General features: G+C 47.4%; 3 protein-coding genes across 8 annotated transcripts; 1 reads left to right on the top strand and 2 right to left on the bottom strand.

Annotated features, from left to right (window-relative positions):
* Positions 1 to 92: 92 nt before the first annotated feature.
* On the bottom strand, positions 93 to 3,797 carry si:dkey-5i3.5 (uncharacterized protein LOC565091 homolog). Of its 3 annotated transcripts, XM_067234511.1 has the most exons (5): positions 3,619 to 3,797; positions 3,111 to 3,243; positions 2,196 to 2,507; positions 903 to 1,149; positions 93 to 748 (listed from the first exon to the last, which is right to left on the bottom strand). In XM_067234511.1, exons 3-5 carry the CDS (start codon positions 2,424 to 2,426, stop codon positions 387 to 389), a joined length of 840 nt encoding a protein of 279 aa, XP_067090612.1. In that variant the 5' UTR covers positions 2,427 to 2,507; positions 3,111 to 3,243; positions 3,619 to 3,797; the 3' UTR covers positions 93 to 386. The 3 variants fall into 3 exon arrangements, with proteins under 3 accessions (XP_067090612.1, XP_067090609.1, XP_067090610.1); XM_067234508.1 differs by lacking the exon at positions 3,111 to 3,243; XM_067234509.1 differs by lacking the exon at positions 3,111 to 3,243 and having other exon boundaries at positions 2,196 to 2,500.
* A 4,082-nt stretch (positions 3,798 to 7,879) lies between these two features.
* On the top strand, positions 7,880 to 11,581 carry prrt4a (proline rich transmembrane protein 4a). Its single transcript, XM_067234172.1, has 2 exons — positions 7,880 to 7,886; positions 8,993 to 11,581. Exons 1-2 carry the CDS (start codon positions 7,880 to 7,882, stop codon positions 11,119 to 11,121), a joined length of 2,136 nt encoding a protein of 711 aa, XP_067090273.1. The 3' UTR covers positions 11,122 to 11,581.
* Positions 11,582 to 13,789: 2,208 nt separating this feature from the next.
* Positions 13,790 to 19,755, bottom strand: LOC136941930 (inosine-5'-monophosphate dehydrogenase 1a). 4 transcript variants are annotated; one of them, XM_067234595.1, is made up of 16 exons: positions 19,505 to 19,755; positions 18,503 to 18,601; positions 17,933 to 17,981; positions 16,864 to 16,965; positions 16,694 to 16,768; positions 16,399 to 16,605; positions 16,209 to 16,296; positions 15,913 to 16,112; positions 15,658 to 15,748; positions 15,428 to 15,523; positions 15,152 to 15,295; positions 14,866 to 15,010; positions 14,543 to 14,686; positions 14,377 to 14,460; positions 13,999 to 14,015; positions 13,790 to 13,890 (listed from the first exon to the last, which is right to left on the bottom strand). In XM_067234595.1, exons 1-16 carry the CDS (start codon positions 19,741 to 19,743, stop codon positions 13,790 to 13,792), a joined length of 1,881 nt encoding a protein of 626 aa, XP_067090696.1. In that variant the 5' UTR covers positions 19,744 to 19,755. The 4 variants fall into 4 exon arrangements, with proteins under 4 accessions (XP_067090696.1, XP_067090697.1, XP_067090694.1 ...); XM_067234596.1 differs by lacking the exon at positions 13,999 to 14,015 and having other exon boundaries at positions 13,869 to 13,890; positions 19,505 to 19,563; XM_067234593.1 differs by lacking the exons at positions 13,999 to 14,015; positions 19,505 to 19,755 and having other exon boundaries at positions 13,869 to 13,890; positions 16,709 to 16,768; positions 18,503 to 18,600.
* Between the last annotated feature and the right edge of the window lie 711 nt (positions 19,756 to 20,466).

Here is a 20,466-nt window from a genome sequence, read left to right as displayed (position 1 = left end):
ATTATAGTGCAATGTTCATGTTTGTGCCTGTGATAGACTTGAAAATTCTCAGTTGCTTTTTTACCTTCATTTGTCATATCACAATTGAAACTGTCAAAAATACTTGTTAAACTCTTAATACGTTCATTTATGCATATCATAAAAGCAATTACTTATTCTTATGAACAAATTGCCATTGCTTTTGTACATTCATGCTCTAGCATAGGTTCTTTTTAATTACGTTACATTTTAATTATGTATGAAACATGTAAGGCAAACGTGACGTCATTTACAAAACAGTCAGTATTGCAGATGTTTTCCAGGTCAAACTTTAGGTTTATATTTGGAGGTCCACTGTAACACTTTGTCGCTCAAAAGAGGTTCCTTAGGAGTCCTGTGCCCTTCTGTTACATCTTGGCCCTCAGTGGAGCCAAACTAAGAAACTGGAGGAATTTCTCCAGGGTGGACAAGTACTCCTCGGGGTGTCGCCGAAGGTGGCCTGCATGTGTCGAATCCTCCCATTTCTTCTCTGTGACACTCATTCCTCGTTTCCTCCAGAAGGCACTGATCTCTTCCATTCCCCGCGGGTCGCACAGCACATCGTTCTCACAGAAGTAGAACAGGGCTGGCGCGGTGACCGGATTGTTCCAGAATACGTCAATGCTTTTGTTGAAGTATGCTACCGTGTGCTGTTTGAAGGCCCAAAAGTAAAGCATACTGCCGTGTTTCACTAGGTACTCGAAGCGAGGGAATATGTTCTTACCTAGGCCTGAGATAAGGAGTACAAATGTTGGAACAAACACTTCAGAGGTTTGAAATTCAGTAATTAGTTGAAACCAAAGCACTACAGTTATAGACATAACTCTAAACCACCTTCGCCTTGAATGTCTACACATTAAGGCCTGCTGTCCAGACAAACTCACCAATCGCCATCCTCTCCAGAGAGCCCATCACCAGGCTGTCGTAGATGTGGCCCCTAATCCTCTGGGTGAGTTCCTGATACTTTAGCGTGTCCTGGGACACGTGCACCAGCAGCTGGGTAAATGTGTAAGCGCCTATGGAAAAGGCATGCACGAGCAGGGGGCGTGAAACAAACTGCTCACTTTGAAGCACGTCTAGCACCCGTGCTCCATAGTCCAGCCCCCATCGAGGCCACAGGAACAGACTCACCTGAAGGCAAGGAGTTAAGGTACAGAGAGATATTGGGAAACTCAGTGATGGCATGGATGAACTTGTTTGGATGAAGAGATCAGAAAAACAACAGACTGGATTTCAGAGCAGTACACAGCGGTGGAGAGAGACGATAAGTGGACAAGGTCTGAAGAAGCTTGTCATTGGGGTGTTGTCGAGGAGAAGAAAAACTGACAAAGAGCTATGTCAAGCTGCCTCAAAGAAAGACGTTTGCTTGCTACCACGAGAGAATATGCGGTGATGGGATCTAATTGGAAGTACACTCGGAGAGGTAAACTTTCACCTCGGCTCATCTGGACAGCTAATACATGTTTTCTGGGTGTAATGGTTCACTGGATCAGAAGTTTAACTTTGGAGCGCAACAAAGCCAAATATAAGAATCAGAGGCAGGCACATTTCAGATTGAAATTCAGATTAAGATGGAATGCATGGCAGATTGGTAGCCACTGTGGGGGTGTACGAGGTTGAGACACTGAACCAGATCTATAACTTCTTTACATGAAGTACATCACTGACCCCATTTAGCGCACCTGTGGAGAATCTTAGGAGATTGGTGCTCACTAGAAGGAACAAACTGTCTAAAGGTTTGTGAAGTTTCTGCTAATGAGATACAATCATTGTTTCCCTTCTGAAGATTAGGACTTTGCTTGATATGTCCGATCAGAAATAACCAAACAAGAATCTTGACACAACAATTCAAGCCTAAATGTGGTGTTTTGCAAGAGTTGAGAGGCTGCAGTGTTTGCAGTTAAGGTGATTGTTGACCTCATATAAAGTAAATTATTGTTCTAGTGAAGTGGATTAAGTTCTAAAATGAGCTGTCTAAACAGGTTGCGTCACTTTTTTTTTTTTTTTTCAACTTGCTTTTTGAAAGCAAGTTGCTAAAGTAACATAATATTGCGACTGAGTGCTTTTGATACCAATTAATATGTACAGCAATTGTAATACTTTTAAGTAGTGAGTAAAAAGTAAATTATTATCCTTCCTGAGTAACTTGCCCAAAATGAGTCACAATGCCTGCTCACCTCACTCTCCACAACCAGCACATCAAAGCCAGTGCGGAAGTAGATGTCACAGTACTTGGCCACAGCATGGGGTTGAGACCCCAACCACGGCAGCATCAGAAGGAGAGGTTTAGCTTTGACAGGGGCTGGAATTCCGGTAGGTTCAAGGGCAGCCGTCTCGTTTAGGTAGAAGGTGATGTTCTTGCTGATGCGGTGAACTGTGACCCCACTACTGATGACCCGGGGTAGCATGGTGACAGCTAGACGTCCTTCACCGGAGGTCAGGGAGCCAGTTGGAAAGGGTGGGTTCAAAGACGCTGGGAAAACTATGCTCTCATGAATAAAATGGAAGAAAGCAGAAAATGTTTAACATTCAGTCATTTAGCAGACGCTCTTATCTACGTTTAAATCTAAGCATGGAACTTTGAAAGATTTAATTGCATGGTAGCTCAATTACCCGCGCCATAATTAGTAGGCTAAACGCCATTGAAATGTTTGATGAGGTTACAGTAGGTATATCAAAACAAATCAACTTGTCAAGCAGCCTACTCTTGATTTTGTCGAAAATAAAAAATGCAAGGGAAAACTACAGCAACAACCACAATTGATCCTAAACCTAAATAAACCTAACTATTCCAGATCACTACTAAGAAAAGGCTCAAGACGCACTTGTTCCGGGAGTACAACGGTACTTAGGAATGGTTCGCTTGACCCGATGTTAGTTTCCTCAAGGATCACAATGACTCTTGCTTAGAGACTTGTTGCTCTTGTGGTTAGTGGTAACTGATTTACATTTTTGTTCTCGCTGTGATATATTGTTTTTATTACTGTTGCTTGCTTTTTTCCACAGGTACACTTGCACTTATAGCGGTTCATGTTGTTTAATTGTAACTTGTTTAACTACATGCTCTTATGGTTCTTCCCTTTGGCACTTACTTTGGTTGTTCACAATGTGTGCTTCGTGTTTTGGCTACTCGCCATGTTTTTTGGCTATCTTGTTGTTATGATCAGTGACCTATGCACTTTGTAAAGCTCTCTCTTGGAAGTCGCTTTGGATAAAAAGCGTCTGCTAAATGAATAAATGTAAAATGTAAATGTACTTGCCACAACGCTGATAGTAGTAGGCTACTAGTCACAATGTTCGAGTTAAGACTTACTATTCTGAAATCAATCACGATTAAAAGTGACAATTAAGTACGAATGTAATCGGTATGCTAAAATCTACGTGCATATTGACATGGAAAGCGAGTTACACTATTGGTTATAGTTACTTAGTTAGGTCGAACTTCCCCCATGAACACCAGGCATCAAACAACTTTGGCCCGCCCTTGCGTTATGCAATGTAGCCTACAATGCTTTATCACTCAAAATAAGCGACGTGCTGCTCTCTATACATATAGAGCTAGAGAATTATATTATTATCAATAATATAATGGCTACCTACCTTTAACTATCTTGTTAATAACTGATCACTGAGTTGAGCTTGGCCCTTTTCACATTCTAATGTTGCGCTTTTCGATTTTACGACGCAAAATAAATTATACGAGCATGTGGTCGTATAATTTATCAGTCTTTCCCTAGAACAGGGAAAGACTATGTGCTCTTCTCTGTTGGTTGTTCGTCATGCAACTATGAATAGCCTGGAAACGAGCACTGGAAACGAGCACAAACACATTTCGTAACATGTACTTTATGTTATGGGCATGGGGGTGACTTGTAAAAACAGAGGCCAGCTAGGCTACCGTGTGTGTGTGTGTGTGTGTGTGTGTGTGTGTGTGTGTGTGTGTGTGTGTGTGTGTGTGTGTGTGTGTGTGTGTGTGTGTGTGTGTGTGTGTGTGTGTGTGTGTGTGTGTGTGTGTGTGTGTGTGTGTGTGTGTGTGTGTGTGTGTGTGTGTGTGTGTGTGTGTGTGTGTGTGTGTGTGTGTGTGGGTAGCCAGTGAGATGTGGGGGTGGTTGGCCATGCACAGAGCTGAGCTCATTTGTTTGACCAGGTATTGTTCCTCTCTGGACTCTTCAGTTCCGCTGGGTTGATGCCTTCCTGTGCTGTCATCAGACAGCCAGGGTTCAACCAGAGCCAGACTGGAGTTCTCTTCTCTCAGAAATTATGGAGAAATTTAAGTTTAAACAATAAACCAATCTTTTCGTTGCCGCCGAGTTCACACTGCACTTTATTGAAGTCAAGTATAATGATTGGTTCCTCATCCTTTTCATTGATAATGCACAGGCACATTTGAATGGAAAATATGTAACCAATCAGTTTTAATGCCTCATACTTTACTCTGCGCAGCCTTTAAACGAAATGTGGAACAGCATCTATTTTAGAGGCAGCCAATAAGGAATTGAATTAGGACATGGGTCTGGACTTCCCCCACTGGGAAATGAACAGCCATCAGTCTTGACAACATGGGAGGGGGCAGAGTGGTGGTGGTAGTGGTGACAGCAGGTTGAGCATAGATGTGAGGAGATGTGGAGAAGATTAGGACTGAGGAGGAGTGTGTGTGTGTGTGTGTGTGTGTGTGGGGGGGGGGGGGGGGGGGGGTGATAGCACAGAACACTATGAAAGAGGACAGATTTCTGAAGATGTTGCTGTAGCAGGCCATCAGTGATGACCCATCACCGAAAGGGATAGAGAGTCATGTGAATGGCAATCGGCGACATTGCCTCACTCATTAGAATATCATGTTAACAAGAGCTGAAACACACACTCTGTCTTTTAATACACACTAACTACACACTGTCCAGTGTGGCAAAGGTTTATACCAAATAAGCTCCAAAATAAACTGAAGCACAGAAATATAAAGCTCTATAGCCTAAAAGTACTATATTGCTATGTTTCTGTATGTTACATGCTGAGATTTAGGCAATTCCTCTCTATACTATTTCATAATGTATATTATTACAGTATAGTGCTTCTAGCACTGTGTCTTGGTTTGTACAACCTTTAAAGGACCCCCCCCCCCTCCCCCTTCAAATACTATTTATTGATCTGATCTTAGCTCAGCGTTGTGTACCACCCACTAGCCAATGAGGCTCATTTGTTCTCGGTGACATCGGCTAGTGTTCTCCACTGTGTCCGTTTGTGTGTGGATGGCTGCGTGCGTGCGTGCACAATCCATTTTTTTGAACCATCCCATAACACCAGCCCTCTCCCCTTTCTGATGAATAATTTGCTCAGTGAGGTGTAAGGAGAAAGAGAGACGGAGCAGGAGAGAGAGAGAGAGAGAGAGAGAGAGAGAGAGAGAGAGAGAGAGAGAGACAGAGAGGTGGGAGATACTCAGTAGGACTGTTACTCTGCTGTTGAAAAGAGGAGGAGGTTGGATCGAGGCTCAAAGGGGCGGCTGGGTCTTTGCAGCGGCAGTGCTGGACTTGGTGACTGGTGGGAGTTTGTCCCATGTGCCTGACGTCGGACGATGGAGAGGGAGCAACGCTTTCCACAGTGAGTACAAGAGAACGCAGCACGACCGAGAATAACAGCAGCAATGTGCACAGCGGCATGTGAGAGAGAGACAGCAGACTGCGGCAATGTGGGGGGATTTATGAGACAGGAGGAACTATCAAACAGACCAGAAAAAAAGAGTGTAAGAGAGAAGTAAGAGAGAGGACAGAAGATGGTAGAAATGAATTATTTACCATGCATTGCTGAATTCTAGCCTGCTGTGTGTGTGTTTTGCAAGCCAAAACATGTATGTAGTTGTATATTTGAGAAGTATTGGAACATTGTAGCATGGCTGGGGATAAAGTGGACAAATTCCTGATCTCAGTTTCCCCCCCCCCCCTCCCCCCTCCCAGATGAGCTGAACCAGACATGTTCAGGACCTGAGGCCACCATGTAATAGGAAAATGACATCCACACACAACATGTAACTGTTCAGTGTTGTGTCCAGCTCCTCCACCATGACTGCCCTGTGGATATGGTCTCTTCTGCTCTCCCTCGCCCACCCTGCTCTGGCCCTCACTAGAGAGGGTGCCACAGACACACCACTGCAAATCACTGATGCAGAGGAAGACAATCTTGCCGGAATGTTAAACCCCCCAGTGTGGACCACGCAGGCTTCTGTAGTTCTCCCAGTGAGAACCAAAATGGTGGACTCTCTGCCAGTGCCTATGGGTTGGTTGACACCAACCTCAGAGGATTTTATCTGGAAGGATGCCACAGATGAGTTCAGAGGAATTATTGGTGAATATGCTGATATGGCAGATATCTCAGAGTGGCCAACTAGCTCCTTTCCTGGTGGAAGACCACCACAAGTTTCCGGTTCCACAGACGAAGGTATGACCTCACAGACAGATTCCCATCCTCCACCAGGGACTTTATCCAGGGACAGGGAACCCCACTTTACTCAAGCACCCAGACATGGGACAACTAAGAGCAATACCACGGGCATATTAGGACAAAACTCTTGGACTCTCCCAGTCATGCAGAGAGAGGTCACCGGTAGTTCTTCATCACTCCTTCCTTCCAGCCTGGTCCAGACAGGGAGGACCCCAAACCCAAACTCCTCCCTTTTACCATCAACTGGAGAGTCAAGGGAAGGCCCGCCCACCCCTGCTCCCTCCAAGCCCCTCATCCTTACCCCTCCAACGACAGACAGGGCTAAACCACCTGTTGACCAACCAGACAGCCTAACAGAGGAGCCGTGGGCCGCAGCACCCACGGTAGAGGACACTGGAAAGGGATTCATGAACTTTACGAAGGACTTTTCAAACACGGGCAGTATCAGCACAGGGAAAGAAAAAGGTATGGTACTCTCCACCACCACCCCCCTCCCCCATCTGTGGAAGCACTGGCCCAGTTTAACAACCTCTTTTCCCCCGCCTCCATATCTTTAAATGATGGACGATGATTCTATGAGGCTTTTTATGGAAACTGCAGAGCTTGTCTGGTTTCTGTTTGAAGTTGGTTTCTGGAAAATAGCAGTAAACAACACAGAGCTATTGTGCTGTTTTGTACTGCAGTGTGTGTGATATGTATTTTGCTGGCAAGTACAACTGTTTTACATTCATAGAGCAGTTTGCAATACAGTTACCAGGATCTCCTCTCTCTATCCCCTTTTTCACTTTCCCTTTCCCTTTTCTCTTCATCTCTTTTTTCGATCTCCCCATCTCTTCCTCACAGCTCCTCCTGTGCCCTACATAACAGGAAGCAGTTACAGTTCTTGTACCATGTAGTATACTGCGGTCCTCTCAGATGTCCTGTCAGACCGTGCATAAAAACACACATATCAGAATCAGAATTCGGTTTATTCGCCATGTATGTTATACAAACACGGAATTTACTGTGGCAGGGAGGTTCAAACACTAAACATATACGAATCTTAAATTAAGTAAAGGTACAGAAGTTTAACTATTCCTAAGAACTATACAATCTAAGAATAAAACAATTTAAATATAAAATAAAATATATATAAAAATAAGAATAGGAATGAGCAGCATGAGTGGTCAACATAGTACAATAGTGCAATCAGATACTGGGTTAAATAATGAATGAATGTCAATGGGAGTCCTTGGCCTTGTTGAAGAGGCCAGTAGCAGATGGAAAGAAACTGTTCTTATGGCGTGAGGTTTTGGTCCTGACGGACCGCAGCCTTCTGCCGGAGGGGAGTAGCTGGAACAGGGAGTGGCCAGGGTGGGAGGGGTCTGCCACAATCTTGCACAATATGAAGGCCTGACATGACAGACAGGAGGCCAGTGATTCTGGAAGCAGGATGAGAGGTACGTTCAGAGTCACGCAGAGTTGAAGAGGTCTGAGGGGGTGGACTACATGACAGAACTAGGTTAGACGATCTCCCACCTCTGACAGTCAGACAGTCTGTCTGTCTGTCTGTCATACCCCCCTTCCCCCACTTCACCAACCAGATAGACAGGCACACAAATGCTTATACACACACAGACTCAATAGTGTCACACGAGACTTAGGTATGGGGTCTGCTATGGGTATTTGTATACATCTGTTACGCAAGGATGATGTGCTACAATGAAATACGTTAGCACACATGCAAAACATCATGTCATGTTAGAAATAATGTAGAATGAAAAATAGTTCAGTGCAGCAAAAAGGTCAATACAACCTAATCTATCCATACACTCCCCCTCCCCCCCTCTCTCTCTGTCCCTCTACACTCTCTCTCTCTCTCTCTCTCTCTCTCTCTCTGTTTGACCCACTCTCTCTCTCTCTCTCTCTCTCTCTCTCTCTCTCTCTCTCTCTCTCTCTCTCTCTCTCTCTCTCTCTCTCTCTGTTTGACCCAGTTAGAGATTCCCAGTTCCAAGCCAGTTATTCTATAATGGATAAACTCATGTCATACACTTCAGTGTCTCTTTCTTCCTCTCTCTTGCCTTCATATTCAATGGCATGCATACATGGTAATAGTTTTAGGACACTCCACCAATCCATCCTCTGTACCTTGTGTAAGTGTGTGAAAGCTTTATTTTCCAGACGGATAGTGGGCTAAGGGCCATCCAATCAGAGCCAACTGGAGGAACCATGAATCAATCAACCACATTACTGATGGCAATTAGTTGCCATGCCGATCATGTATCTAACAATCCAACAATCTATCAGAGCATGCTGATTGCCCAGTTCATGAAAATGTAAGATACTTAAGATAAACACTGGCGGAAAGCAGAGTTGGTTGGATGGACCTGTGGAGATAAACACACGTTCAGAGATCAGGATATGTTACCAGGGCTGAATGTTCAGTGGCTGAGCTGTTATTGGAAGTATTCACACTGAAACACTCACTCATTCACAAGGGTCTTCTGTTCTCTGCTAAGGTCAGGATCTCACACACATTTCCACCATCTTTGTCTTGGTTTCACAGGTAGGTCTTCAAATGAGGAGTGGTGGGACCCAGAAACCAATGAGACATCTGTTTCGCCTGACTGGAACGTGAGCTCCCTAACCCTACCCAGCAACACGTCTGACCAACCCCTGAGCCCAGTGGACCCAGACGACATCACCTCCAAGCAATCCCTACGTCCTTCTCTGGTTTTGATCCCTCCTCTCTTTGTGCCTCTGTATTCTGATTGGAACTCTGCCATGGCCACATGGGGACTGGCCTGGGAGGCTCACGTCTATGGCTTGGGTTCTGTGTTCGCTGGGTTTGGTCTGATCTCTGTCCTCTGCTTATTAGGCTTGCCCCTGCGTTGCCCCGCCGGCAGCCCCTATTTCACCGTCTTGCACCTGCTCCTCCTGGCCACTGGGGGAGTCCGAGCTTTTTCTCTCCTCTATGATGCCTACAGTCACCAGGACCGCCTTCCTCTCCTGGGCTCTCTTCTTCTGTCTGAGCTCCCGCTAGCCTGCCTCACCGCCGCCTTCTCTCTCTCCTTCATCCTCCTTTCTCAGCGTTCGCGCATGCGCCTCTCCCTCCGTTTCTCCCTGTCTGTCACTCTGTCGACCCCGCCTCGGCCCTGTCTGTTGCTCGGCCTCTCCCTGCTTCACTTCGGCGCCTCCCTGGGCTGTGTGGGCCTCCTGCAGCTCCTCCCCAGCCTCCCTGTCCTGCTCCTGCTCCCCCAGGGCCTGTTTGTGTCCCTGTGCCTCCTCCTCTCCTGCTCCTACCTCCTCTTCTACTGCCACGTACGGGCCGACAACACGCACATCTACCAGCTGAGGGACACCGGCGAGGAAGGGGGGTCTCCCGACATTGGCCCACCCGCCAGGTGTCCATTCGCGGAGGTGGGGGAGTGGGGTAAGGCGGCGGGGGCGGGGGTGGGGGCCGCCCTCTGTTTGATGGGGTGCGGAGGGCTGCAGCTGTATGGGATACTGCATGCCCTGGGACTGGGTGGGGTCAGTGCGGGGGCGGGGTTCCAGCCCTGGCCCTGGTGGGGATACCAGATGGGCTGCAGACTCTGCGAGGTGGGGGTGTGTCTGTCCCTGTCGCTCATTGGGGCACAGCCTCTTTTATGTCACACTAGCTCTTCCTCCAGGACTAGATCGAACCCTCGACCGGGATCCTGGTCTCGACTGCCCTGTGTCTCCCCCTCCACAGGGCCCAATCTCTCTCCTCAGGCGGAGAACAAGTCCCCCAACCTCCCTCCACACTACCCTTGGGCCCTGTCCCAGCAGGCCAAGCTGGTGGTCTGTGAAGTCATCACTAAGAGCCCGTCAGAAGACCTGCCTCTCTACTCGCTGGTGGACCCCCCTCAGAATGGGCCAGGCTTGCCCTCCAATCCCAGCCACACCAGGAGCTCCATACCCCCACTCCTCCCCAACCCTCCCAGCCCCCCAGGAAGACCCAGAGATGGGGTTGATTCGCACTTCTCCCTGGACAATGTCACTCTTTACAGTGACTCTACTGTGGACCTGCGTCCCCCTTCTCCCATAAACCTGTCCCGCAGCATAGACCAAGCCCTGTTCAGTGAAACTCTCTTCCCCCACAGTCTTTTCAGCCCTCCTAGACTGTTCCATGCCTCCTCCAGCCTCTCCCTAACCTCCCCCAGCCAGGGAGACTCATACCCAGGCAGCCACTCGGCCAGTAGTCCCCTCTACCGCACCTCCTCCTGTGGAGACGTGGACCAGGATGACTCCATGTCCCAGTCGCGGCTCCCTCAGCCAGACCACAACAGAACTCCAGGATCCCCTGAGCCCTGTGGATGGAAGGGAAGTAATGCCAGCTCTGTGGGCCAGGCTTCTCTGAGCAGTTCATCCCAGGGACTGTGTTCTAGTCCCATTGATAAAGTGAAGAGTCGTTTCTGCCCCCGAGCCACCAGGGGGCAGCACCTCCCCCAGAGCAGCCTGCCACGGGCCATCCCCCACATGCCGCACCACAGACGCTACCGGACCCTGAGCTCGGCCTCCCAGTACAGCCGGGGGGAGGGCAGACTCGAGGGGACCGAGCACCTGAGCGAGAGCAGGCAGCTGGAGCAAGATCTGGCTGTCCAGGCAGAGTTCATCAACGTGTGTCGACAGATAGACTCTCTGAGCGTGTGTAGTGATACTATTGACCTATAGGAAGTTAGATTTTAATGGTAACGAAATTAGCCAATTTCACTCTTTATATATATAAATCTTTCTGGTGAAAAGTTGAGGATTTTCTCATAAATATTTATTAATGCGGTAGATGGAATGCCTCAGTGAAACTTGAGACAAGCCGAATCATGTTATAGTAGTGCTAGCTATTTCCAAAAACAACCGAGATCGATTGTGAGTCTGCAAAATGAAATGCTGGGTTTGTAACTGAAACAGTTACAAACCCTTTTAGAGAATTATACATTAGAGCCATTAGCACCATTTTATGTCTATAGATTCTATACTGACACACTCAAACTCCCACTGAGTTGTGTTCCCAGCAAGCACATTCAAGTGAGGGGACTTGAGATAATACCAAGGTGGCCCTGCCGTGCACAACACAACAACATTAGAGGGGGGAGTCAGGTGGCTGAGCGGTGAGGGAATCTGGCTAGTAATCCGAAGGTGGCCAGTTCGATTCCCGGTCATGCCAACTGACGTTGTGTCCTTGGGCAAGGCACTTCACCCTACTTGCCTCGGGGGAATGTCCCTGTACTTACTGTAAGTCGCTCTGGATAAGAGCGTCTGCTAAATGACTAAATGTAAATGTAACATTAGTGAAGCAAACAAAAGCTTACAACCTAATAACATAAAATTACAACAAATGAAACACTTGCAATAATGCCAGGGTTTTATCTGGTGGATGTTTTGGGATATTTTGACTTGAATATATAGAATTTTATTGAATAGATTTTATAGAATAAAATTACCGGTACGAGTTGGGTGCCAAAACAGAAATGCAATACCCCCAAGATCCTTTGGGGCCTTTTCTTCAAGCCTGCAGCCAGATGACACACAGCCGAGGAGCAAGGCGTGGGGGGCCTGTTCCCACCCTCTCTGCAGTCAGTTAAAGCTGCACAGACTGCTTTCTGTAATACAAGTGATGCTGTAGTGCCATCTACTGGAGAAACATAGGCATTATGCCATGGAAATAGTGTACTGGATTGAACTGCCAAATTTCTGCAAGTCCTATCTTTACAATACGGGATGCATCCAGTGCTATATATACCGCTGTTATGATGTGCAGATTTGATCATTTGTGTTGTTGCTAAAACAAATCAGGTTATTTTCTAATTGCTTTAGTAAAACATGCATACTGCTGCTGTGCCTGTTAGATGCCATACAAAATGCTCTGTAAATAATATGCTACACTAAGATTTAAAATGGTCTCATAAATGCTATACAAAAGGGGACATAATGGATATTTCGGTAAGAATAAATATAGGATGTTTAAGTGTAAAACCACTGTTTTTATTTAACAGTTCTGTACATTCATAACTCAAATAAATAAATAAAACTCTGCACTTACAGTACAAACTCAGAGGTCAAAGGTGAATTTGCCTGCTTTGTGAATGTTTTTACTCAAAAGCCTACATTTCCAACAAACTCAATTATTCTTGTAACGTAATGCTTTGAGAGTGGTTTGTTGCTGTTCAGCAGTGCTTTGTAATCGCTTAGAATCTAGTTTAGGCTGCTTTCTAATGTTCTTTGACGGTGCTAAAGGTGTCACTCCCTGATCATTATAGAAATATCATAATCCCGTTTTTAGCTTCATATCACTTTTATTTATTTTTGAGATTTTCTGTTGAAAATATAAAGGTCCCACTAACATGGAAGCTTTATCAAAACACACAGCATGGAAGTACTAGTTTAACAGACCTATTCATCCTCTTTACAAGGATGTTGTATTTAAGATTTAAAAGCCTGAGAGTAAAGTTGGCTTTAAATGATATGCAATGTAGCCAACAAAGAAAAAAGGAACAAACAAATAATTATATCATAAATGTTTATTTTTTCATTTCCTATTCCTTAAACGTTAGTGAGTTTAATGCACACAACATGTTCCTAACATCCACAAATGATACGTTACAGTATACAATTTCAGGATAAACTAATAGGTCAACTAACCACATTCTGCCACTTATTCCCAACACTGCCATAAGAATGAAGAATAAAATAACAGACGTTGACTAATTGTATTTAGACTACCTTTCTGTTGTAAGGCGCTCTGGTTTAACATATCCCTGATTTTAAGGCTAATGCCTATCTTTGATCTCCTAAGCTCTATTGTCTCTTGTAGAGATCTCTGCTATACCTTCATAAACAAGACTACCTCTAGGCACAGTGGAGACCTAGCTCACAGTGCAAGGCTATCCAGAGTTGTGCACAGCTGTCCTAGTGGACAGCGACAAAGCACGGCTTCACTGTCCCACAAGTGTACAGGGCTGAGGTTCTCATTGAACTCTGGGGATTGGGGCTTGGAGAAGGGGGGTGGGGAGGAGGGGGGGGGGGGGGGGGTTGACCAAAACTAAACGAGCAGAGGCTGTTTAAGAACAGCTGTTCATCTGGCTCATACAACTCCCACGTTCATGGTACAGACTGAACAGTTTCTCCATTTACACAGACAGTCCCTCTTGCTGTACATGACCGGCTCTCTGCAATGTGCCAGTACAGGCAGCCACACACAGGAACAATCTCTCATAGAGCACTGTGTGTGTGTGCATGTGTGTGTGTGCATATGTGTGTGTGTGTGTGTGCACGTGTAATACTATAAAACACCAAAGATAGAAGAGAGAGCAGTTGGTTGAACCATCAGGTGGTTGTAGTTTGGTCAGAGGTGTCCATTATTCTTCATTGCTGTGGGAGCCGGCACATTAGGGCCCCCCCGCACGCTGGCCTTACTTCCTGCCTCAGTATAGTCGCTTCTCGTAACTGCGGGACAACACGTATACATCAGATCATAGTATCTGGTTATGACAACTGTAAATATCAAATGGGCTGTAGCGGAAGGAAGCAGATAGGAGTACATGGTGTACTTACATGGCAAAAATGAATATCTAAGTGTGCATTATATGGAGAAGAGAGAAGACAACACATGTTGATGTTTAATTTATAGATGAAGACTTGTACAGAACACGCAGGGGGATCATGGGCACTCAAAGTGCACAAACTGCAATAGCATTATAGAAGACACCATCAACAGTCATTATACTTGATTACTTGACGTCACACAAAGAGGCAACCGTCTGAGGTGCCGCTTCTACCAACAGAGACCCCGTCCTCATGGAAACAACAAGCACCAGACATGCCAAGCGGATGACAGGACACAGACAAGGAGAGACACAGGCCACAGGGTGGATCGCTGATCACACAGAGCACAGGACGGCGAAGGGACGCCAGAGCATCAGTCCGACTTACGAGTGGAGCCCGTGGACTCCTCCCTCCACCTGGGCAGACATGGTCCTCTTCTCGAACTTCAGCTCCCCGGAGTACATCATAGACCTGGGAGAGGAGCGCACACATCAGTGCAACTCTGTCACTCATACTGACACCCAGACATAAACACCCACACACACAGTCTTACCGCAGTATGGACAGGCTCTTGGCTCCTATGTCCTGACAGCCATGTTGAATTCCAGCGATGAGGTATGGGGCAAACTTGTGGATGGAGCCTTTGTCCTGGACCGAGCCCGACACACCCTGCGCGACCTTCACCTTGTCCCCCTCACTAATCACACACAACACAGGCAGAGAAAAACTGCTCACGCACCCTACCCAAGCATATCATACTTTAGGTGTACAACTGCATGCCTAGGTGTTTCTACACAGAATCTTCCTCTCCACCCCTCCCTTCCTCCACCTCTCAACCTCCTATCCCTACCCCACCACACCCCTCTCCATGTCTACCTGAAGTAACGCTTCTGGCTGTTGCTGTTCTTCTCCATGGCATCCAAGGAGCCCATGCCACGGTACTTCTTCAGACGCACGCCGTCCGAAAAGAAATATTCCCCAGGAGCCTCGGTGGTTGCCGCCAGCAATGACCCCATCATCACTGGAGGAGGGTAGAAAAAGGAAGTGCGAGGCGGAAGGAGGCCAGATCACAGCTTCGCCTCTTTCATCCGTACACTCCCGCTTACTCCGTCACTCTCTCGATCTCTCACACACACATGCATGCGGAAGCAAAAACACACACCTGTAGATGCTCCGAGGGCCAAAGCTTTCACCACGTGCCCAACAGTCTGAATTCCTCCGTCCGCGATGACGGGCACACCAAAACGGCGAGCGTACTCGGCCACCTTGTACACCGACGTGCCCTGGGGGCGCCCGCAGGCCATCACTGTGTCGGGACGACAAGGAACACGACACCATCAGTCCCCCCCGGCCCGGCTCGGCGTCATACATGCCACGTCTCCGTACCCCGCTTCACCTCTTTGACTCTCTTTCCTCACCCCTCCTCCTCGTGTCATACCTTCCTGGGTGATGCAGATGGAGCCACAGCCCATGCCCACTCTTAGGGCGTCTACGCCAGCATCGATCAGGTTCTTGGCCTGGGCGGCCGTCACCACTGCACAAAGAACAGACAGACAGAGGAGAGACAGGGTGGGCAACCACAGTAACACGCAGGACAAGCAGAAGAGAAGGGGATTGGGGGGTTGAGACGAGGGGGGAGGAGGGGGCGGGGCTTGGGGGGAGACTGACCGTTTCCTCCCACCACCTGCAGCTCAGGGTACTTCTGTTTGATGTAGTTGATCAGGTTGATCTGATAGACCGAGTTCCCTTGTGACGAGTCCTGAGAGAAGCACAGTGCACAGCTGGTCATCCTGCTGAAGCTAAACACCGACCCCTTCATCTTGGAAGACCATCATGAGGATCTACTGTAAGGGGCTCTTCTGCATGTCAATCAATTGCATGTCAACCACAACCTAACCTCGGGTTTATGAGAACCAGACCCACCAGAACAATCACGTCTACCCCGGCTTGCATGAGCAGTTCCAGGCGGTATTTGTCGTCCTCTCTGGTGCCGATGGCCGCACCACACAGCAGCTGTTTGCGTGAGTCTTTGGAGGCCAGGGGGTAGTCTCTGTTCTTCTTCAGGTCTGTCCTGGCGATGATGGCCACCAGCTCATCGCTGTCGTTTACGATGGGCAGCTTACCTGTCAATCACACACACACAGCAGGCTCAGGAACCAAATCTTCATCACCTGACCTGGAGGATATGACAGTGGAGTTGTGACCTGGGTGCCAGCTACCTTTCTTACTGCGCTGCAGGATATCATTAGCCTCTTTCAATGTAACACCAGCCGGTGCAACCACTAAATCTTCCCTCTTGGTCATTGCCTGGAACAAAATAGTTCAATCACAAACATGGTTCACATCATCAGGGATATTTAGTGACTACATTTTGACCAAACTCACGTACTCACACAGGCCTGAACTCACCTCCTCCAGAGGTTTATCGTGGTCCTTCTCGGACAAGAAGTCGATGTCTCTCGATGTGATGATACCCACCAGCTTGCTGCCCATCTTCCCTGTCTCAGTAACGGGGATACCGGAAAAGCCGTGCCGTACCTTGGCCTCGAACACGTCCCCCACCGTGTGACGAGGACTCATCACCACCGGATCTGTGATGAAGCCCTGCTCGAATTTCTGACGACAAAATTAAAACCCAGGTCAAACCGTGTAGAAACACAGCTGCTCATTTCGACTACAAAGAAGCTGAATAAACCTCCCTCACCTTGACCCTGCGGACCTCGTTAGCCTGGAACTCAGCGGTACAGTTATGATGGATGATTCCAATCCCGCCCATGAGCTGAAAAACAACCAACGGGTCAACAAACAATAAAAAAGGCAGTCATCTAAACAACAGGCACCGACAAAGACACATTGATGAAAAACAGCACTCACTGCCATAGCAATGGCCATGGAAGACTCTGTGACAGTGTCCATGGGGGAGGAGATCAGGGGTGTCTTCAGGGTGATCTTCTTCGTCAGGGCCGAGGTCAGATCCTGGTGATGACGTTTGGGACATACACAAACACACCCAGATCTGTGTTGTTGATCTGCATAATTGAACACATAGTGCCTCTGTGGGAAATGATTTGTTTTGATCCTGTAGCCTATGAACATACAGCAGACAAACACCTCTTCATGCATTTGCTGTGGTAATTCCAAAGCATGTGGATACTAGTAAAAAGGGACCTGTTCTGCTGATGTCATCAGTTATGCCACACTCAGTTGTGAGTGTGACAAGCCACCAGTCAGTCTGCTTATGCAATGAGCTAGCTTAGCATCATTTGTTTCTGAGAATTATTAGGCGACCCAGGTGTGCGTTGCTTAGCAGGTAGTACGAACCCTGTAACCTCAGCAGGAAATTAATTATCCCTGTAGAGATCACAAGAGTACAACAAAAAAAGAGAGCAAATTGAAATGTAGGTTGAGAAGTTCTTACTCCAGTAATTAGGAAATTGCATCAATTGTTGTGGAATATACAAGAATATGGTAAATTTCTTAAAAGGGCTGAGTCACAATGCGATAATCAGACACACACACACACACACACACACACACACACACACAGACACTGTTATGTATGTAAGTCTCAGAAGACAAGATTTCATCCTGAATGCAAGTATGAACATGCTCAAAGAAAAAGCTGGTTGATGCTTACACACACACACACACATGCATACACACACGCATGCATACACACACACACACACACACATGCATACACACACACACACACACACATGCATACACACACGCACACACACACGCCTGGGTCCCCTTGAACCAAATCAAATGTCATGGTTCTGGTCCTGTCAGTGTAAATTGGCCAGGAGGACAGTTCTTTACACATGAGTCAGCTGGGAAAAAGGACATAGTCTTCAGAGAGGCTGAGCATGGGGTCCAGAGCGACCATAACATGCAGCCCAAAAACTATTATGTCTCAAACACAACCAGGGATACTCACTACTTCATCTGATGTGAAGTCTATGAACCCAGGAAGGATCAGGAAGTCACTGTGTGAGGGAAGAGCAGAGGACAGAGATGCAGCAGGAAAATAAACAACAAGAAAACAACAACCACAGAGACAATCAACTCCGAATCAACAACAACAACAACAACTGCCCCAACGAAAGAGTCAACAGGTCGGCTTCAGACAAAGCAGTCATCAGCAGTGGTAATATTTTCTGAGAAAAGATTGGATGGTTTCCTTCTCACATCCCCTGCCTACTCACACCTGACCTCTGCCATTAACCAACGGTTTATCCTGCATCCACTCAACCTAGTCTGCAAAACCAATTCACCCATGCTCACATTTTCCACCCTGAAAGCCTTTCCAGGAGAGAAGATACACCAACCATGTGACATGGTCCTGGGTACACATTACATATGGGCATCACTCTAACGAAGTTGACCTTCCCACAATAATCCTCCCTGTAAGAGCAAGCTGATGGCTCACAGCTTTCACGGTGAATGTTCACTGTAAAACTCCACATGGCTCAACACATCAGAACATGAGGTTTTACAGGGACCTTACTTGTATGTGAGTCCGTCACCGATGGCAAAAAGTTGTTGCGCTGTCAGTCCGTCCTCCGGTACGTACCCTGTCCCCCCACTGATCAGGTAGTCTGCCATGCTGTGCGGTCAATACATACACACACACACACACACACACACACACACATAGGGCTTGTCGTTTTCAACCAGGATTTGTAATTTTAAATATAAAGATTATGGCTATGATGCATTGTTAATCCCGCTCTGTATCCTCACATAAGCTCCTGCTTATGAAACTGATATTGTCATGTCCCCATTACTACAACACCCAGTCCAACATGTACCACCCTGCAGCCAACATTACTCTTTTACTGTTCATGTTTGGTGCAAATATAATACACTATGGTTACTTTCGCAAAATTACTTTCAGTCTGGCACTAAAGATGCACTTGAGGAAAGTGTTTGTAAATAGACTCCTTGTTGGTCTGTGACACTATAACCACCTGTGAGTAACATGAGCAGCAAAAACGTAGCCAGGTGAATGGAAACTTCTCTGTAAGAAGAAGTGACAACCATAGGCCAGGTAAGCAGATTTGGTTACGTCACTGTGTCTAGGTAGGAGCTCAGGGGCTTTATAATAAGATGCCAGCCAACATCAGCGAAGAGTGAAAACACAAGAAAAACAAACTGAAAGACGTCCAACAGTTGACTTACTAAGGAAGGGACTGCTTATTCGACATAAACACAAACTCACAAGCAAAGGCTACTTGATTAGCTTGATGACTGGATTTTGCTCAACAGTTTCTAGTGCCAGAGTGCTCTGACCGACACACTGCACGTTTGTGTGGGTTGAACTTTTTCTGTGTGAGTGTCTGCGTGTGTGTCTGTCTGTGTGTGTGTCTGTGTGAGTGTCTGCGTGTGTGTTTGTCTGTGTGTCTGTGTGAGTGTCTGTGTGTGTGTGTGTCTGTGTGTGTGTCTGTGTGAGTGTCGATTGCTGGGTTTCTCTGCTGTGTGTGTGTGTGTTTGTTCCTTCAAAACTGACCTCTCAGGTTCATATCCCGCCTGGACGCGAGTAGCGTTGTATCTCTGTGCTGCCGTCTCATGCCCATGCCCATGGGGGTTGGAGTGAGGGAAGGGTCCATACAGGGGGTGGGGGTGCTCTCCATCACGGAGCGAGAGGCGGGGCCGGGCCGGCTCCATTTCTCCCACAATCCTGCGATAGTCAATCTGGTAGGTGTCCCTCTCCCCGTCCCCAAAGCGGTCATAACCATGACCCTCCATCTCGGGAAAATCCAGGGCTCCTGCCTCCACGGTCACTGTTGCCTCAGACGCACGGTCACACTCGCACACGAACCAAATCTCCTCCGGAAGTGCCTTCTTCCCCTCTACTTCCAGTCCCCCAGCAGATCACAGCAGTCCAGAAGGGTTCCAACAAACACACGCCCTCCAACACGTTGCTAGTCGTAACGATGGATCTGATCTGTCATCACAGTTTCCTTACACCTGAGCCGGTCCTCCAGATGACTCAATTTGTGGGCCGTCTTTGGTGTGTCCCCTTGCCTGCCTCCCTGTCTGCAAGCACTTCCAGAGTTCTGTCAGTGAGAGACAGAGAAACAGAGAGAGAGAGAGACAGAGACCCACAGAGAGAGAGACCCAGAGAGACACAGAGAGAGAGAGAGAGAGAGAGAGAGAGAGAGAGAGAGACCCACAGAGAGAGAGAGACCCACAGAGAGAGAGAGAGAGAGAGAGAGAGAGAGAGAGAGAGAGAGAGAGAGAGAGAGAGAGAGAGAGAGAGAGACAGACAGAGAAAGAGAGAGAGAGACAGAGAAAGAGAGAGAGAGACACAGAGAGAGGGGTGGGGGAACAAGGGCTAGGGGGACTCGGGAGATTTAGAGCAAGATGAGGAGATGCGTCTGTTGAAAGTCCCCTGCTGTCTCCTAGTCAGCTTGGTGTCGAAGCCCTGGAGGAGGGAGAGTGTAGAGGGAGCCTGGGCGGGCGTCAGCC

This window comes from Osmerus mordax, chromosome 4, assembly GCF_038355195.1.
Source record: "Osmerus mordax isolate fOsmMor3 chromosome 4, fOsmMor3.pri, whole genome shotgun sequence".
NCBI lineage: Eukaryota > Metazoa > Chordata > Actinopteri > Osmeriformes > Osmeridae > Osmerus > Osmerus mordax.
The sequence above is the reverse complement of the archived record's forward strand: the minus strand, read 5'-3'. Positions and strand labels throughout refer to the sequence as shown.

Excerpts from the sequence above, each read along its gene's own strand:
- si:dkey-5i3.5 (XM_067234511.1), bottom strand. The coding sequence starts at position 2,426 with ATGCTACCCCGGGTCATCAGTAGTGGGGTCACAGTTCACCGCATCAGC. Across the intron at positions 1,150-2,195 it reads TGCTGGTTGTGGAGAGTGAG|GTGAGTCTGTTCCTGTGGCC; the intron begins GTGAGCAGGCAT and ends CCTTGCCTTCAG. Across the intron at positions 749-902 it reads TCTGGAGAGGATGGCGATTG|GCCTAGGTAAGAACATATTC; the intron begins GTGAGTTTGTCT and ends TCCTTATCTCAG.
- LOC136941930 (XM_067234595.1), bottom strand. The coding sequence starts at position 19,743 with ATGGAGGGTCATGGTTATGACCGCTTTGGGGACGGGGAGAGGGACACC. Across the intron at positions 18,602-19,504 it reads GCGGGATATGAACCTGAGAG|CATGGCAGACTACCTGATCA; the intron begins GTCAGTTTTGAA and ends TTGACCGCACAG. Across the intron at positions 16,966-17,932 it reads ACTTCACATCAGATGAAGTA|GATCTGACCTCGGCCCTGAC; the intron begins GTGAGTATCCCT and ends CGTCATCACCAG.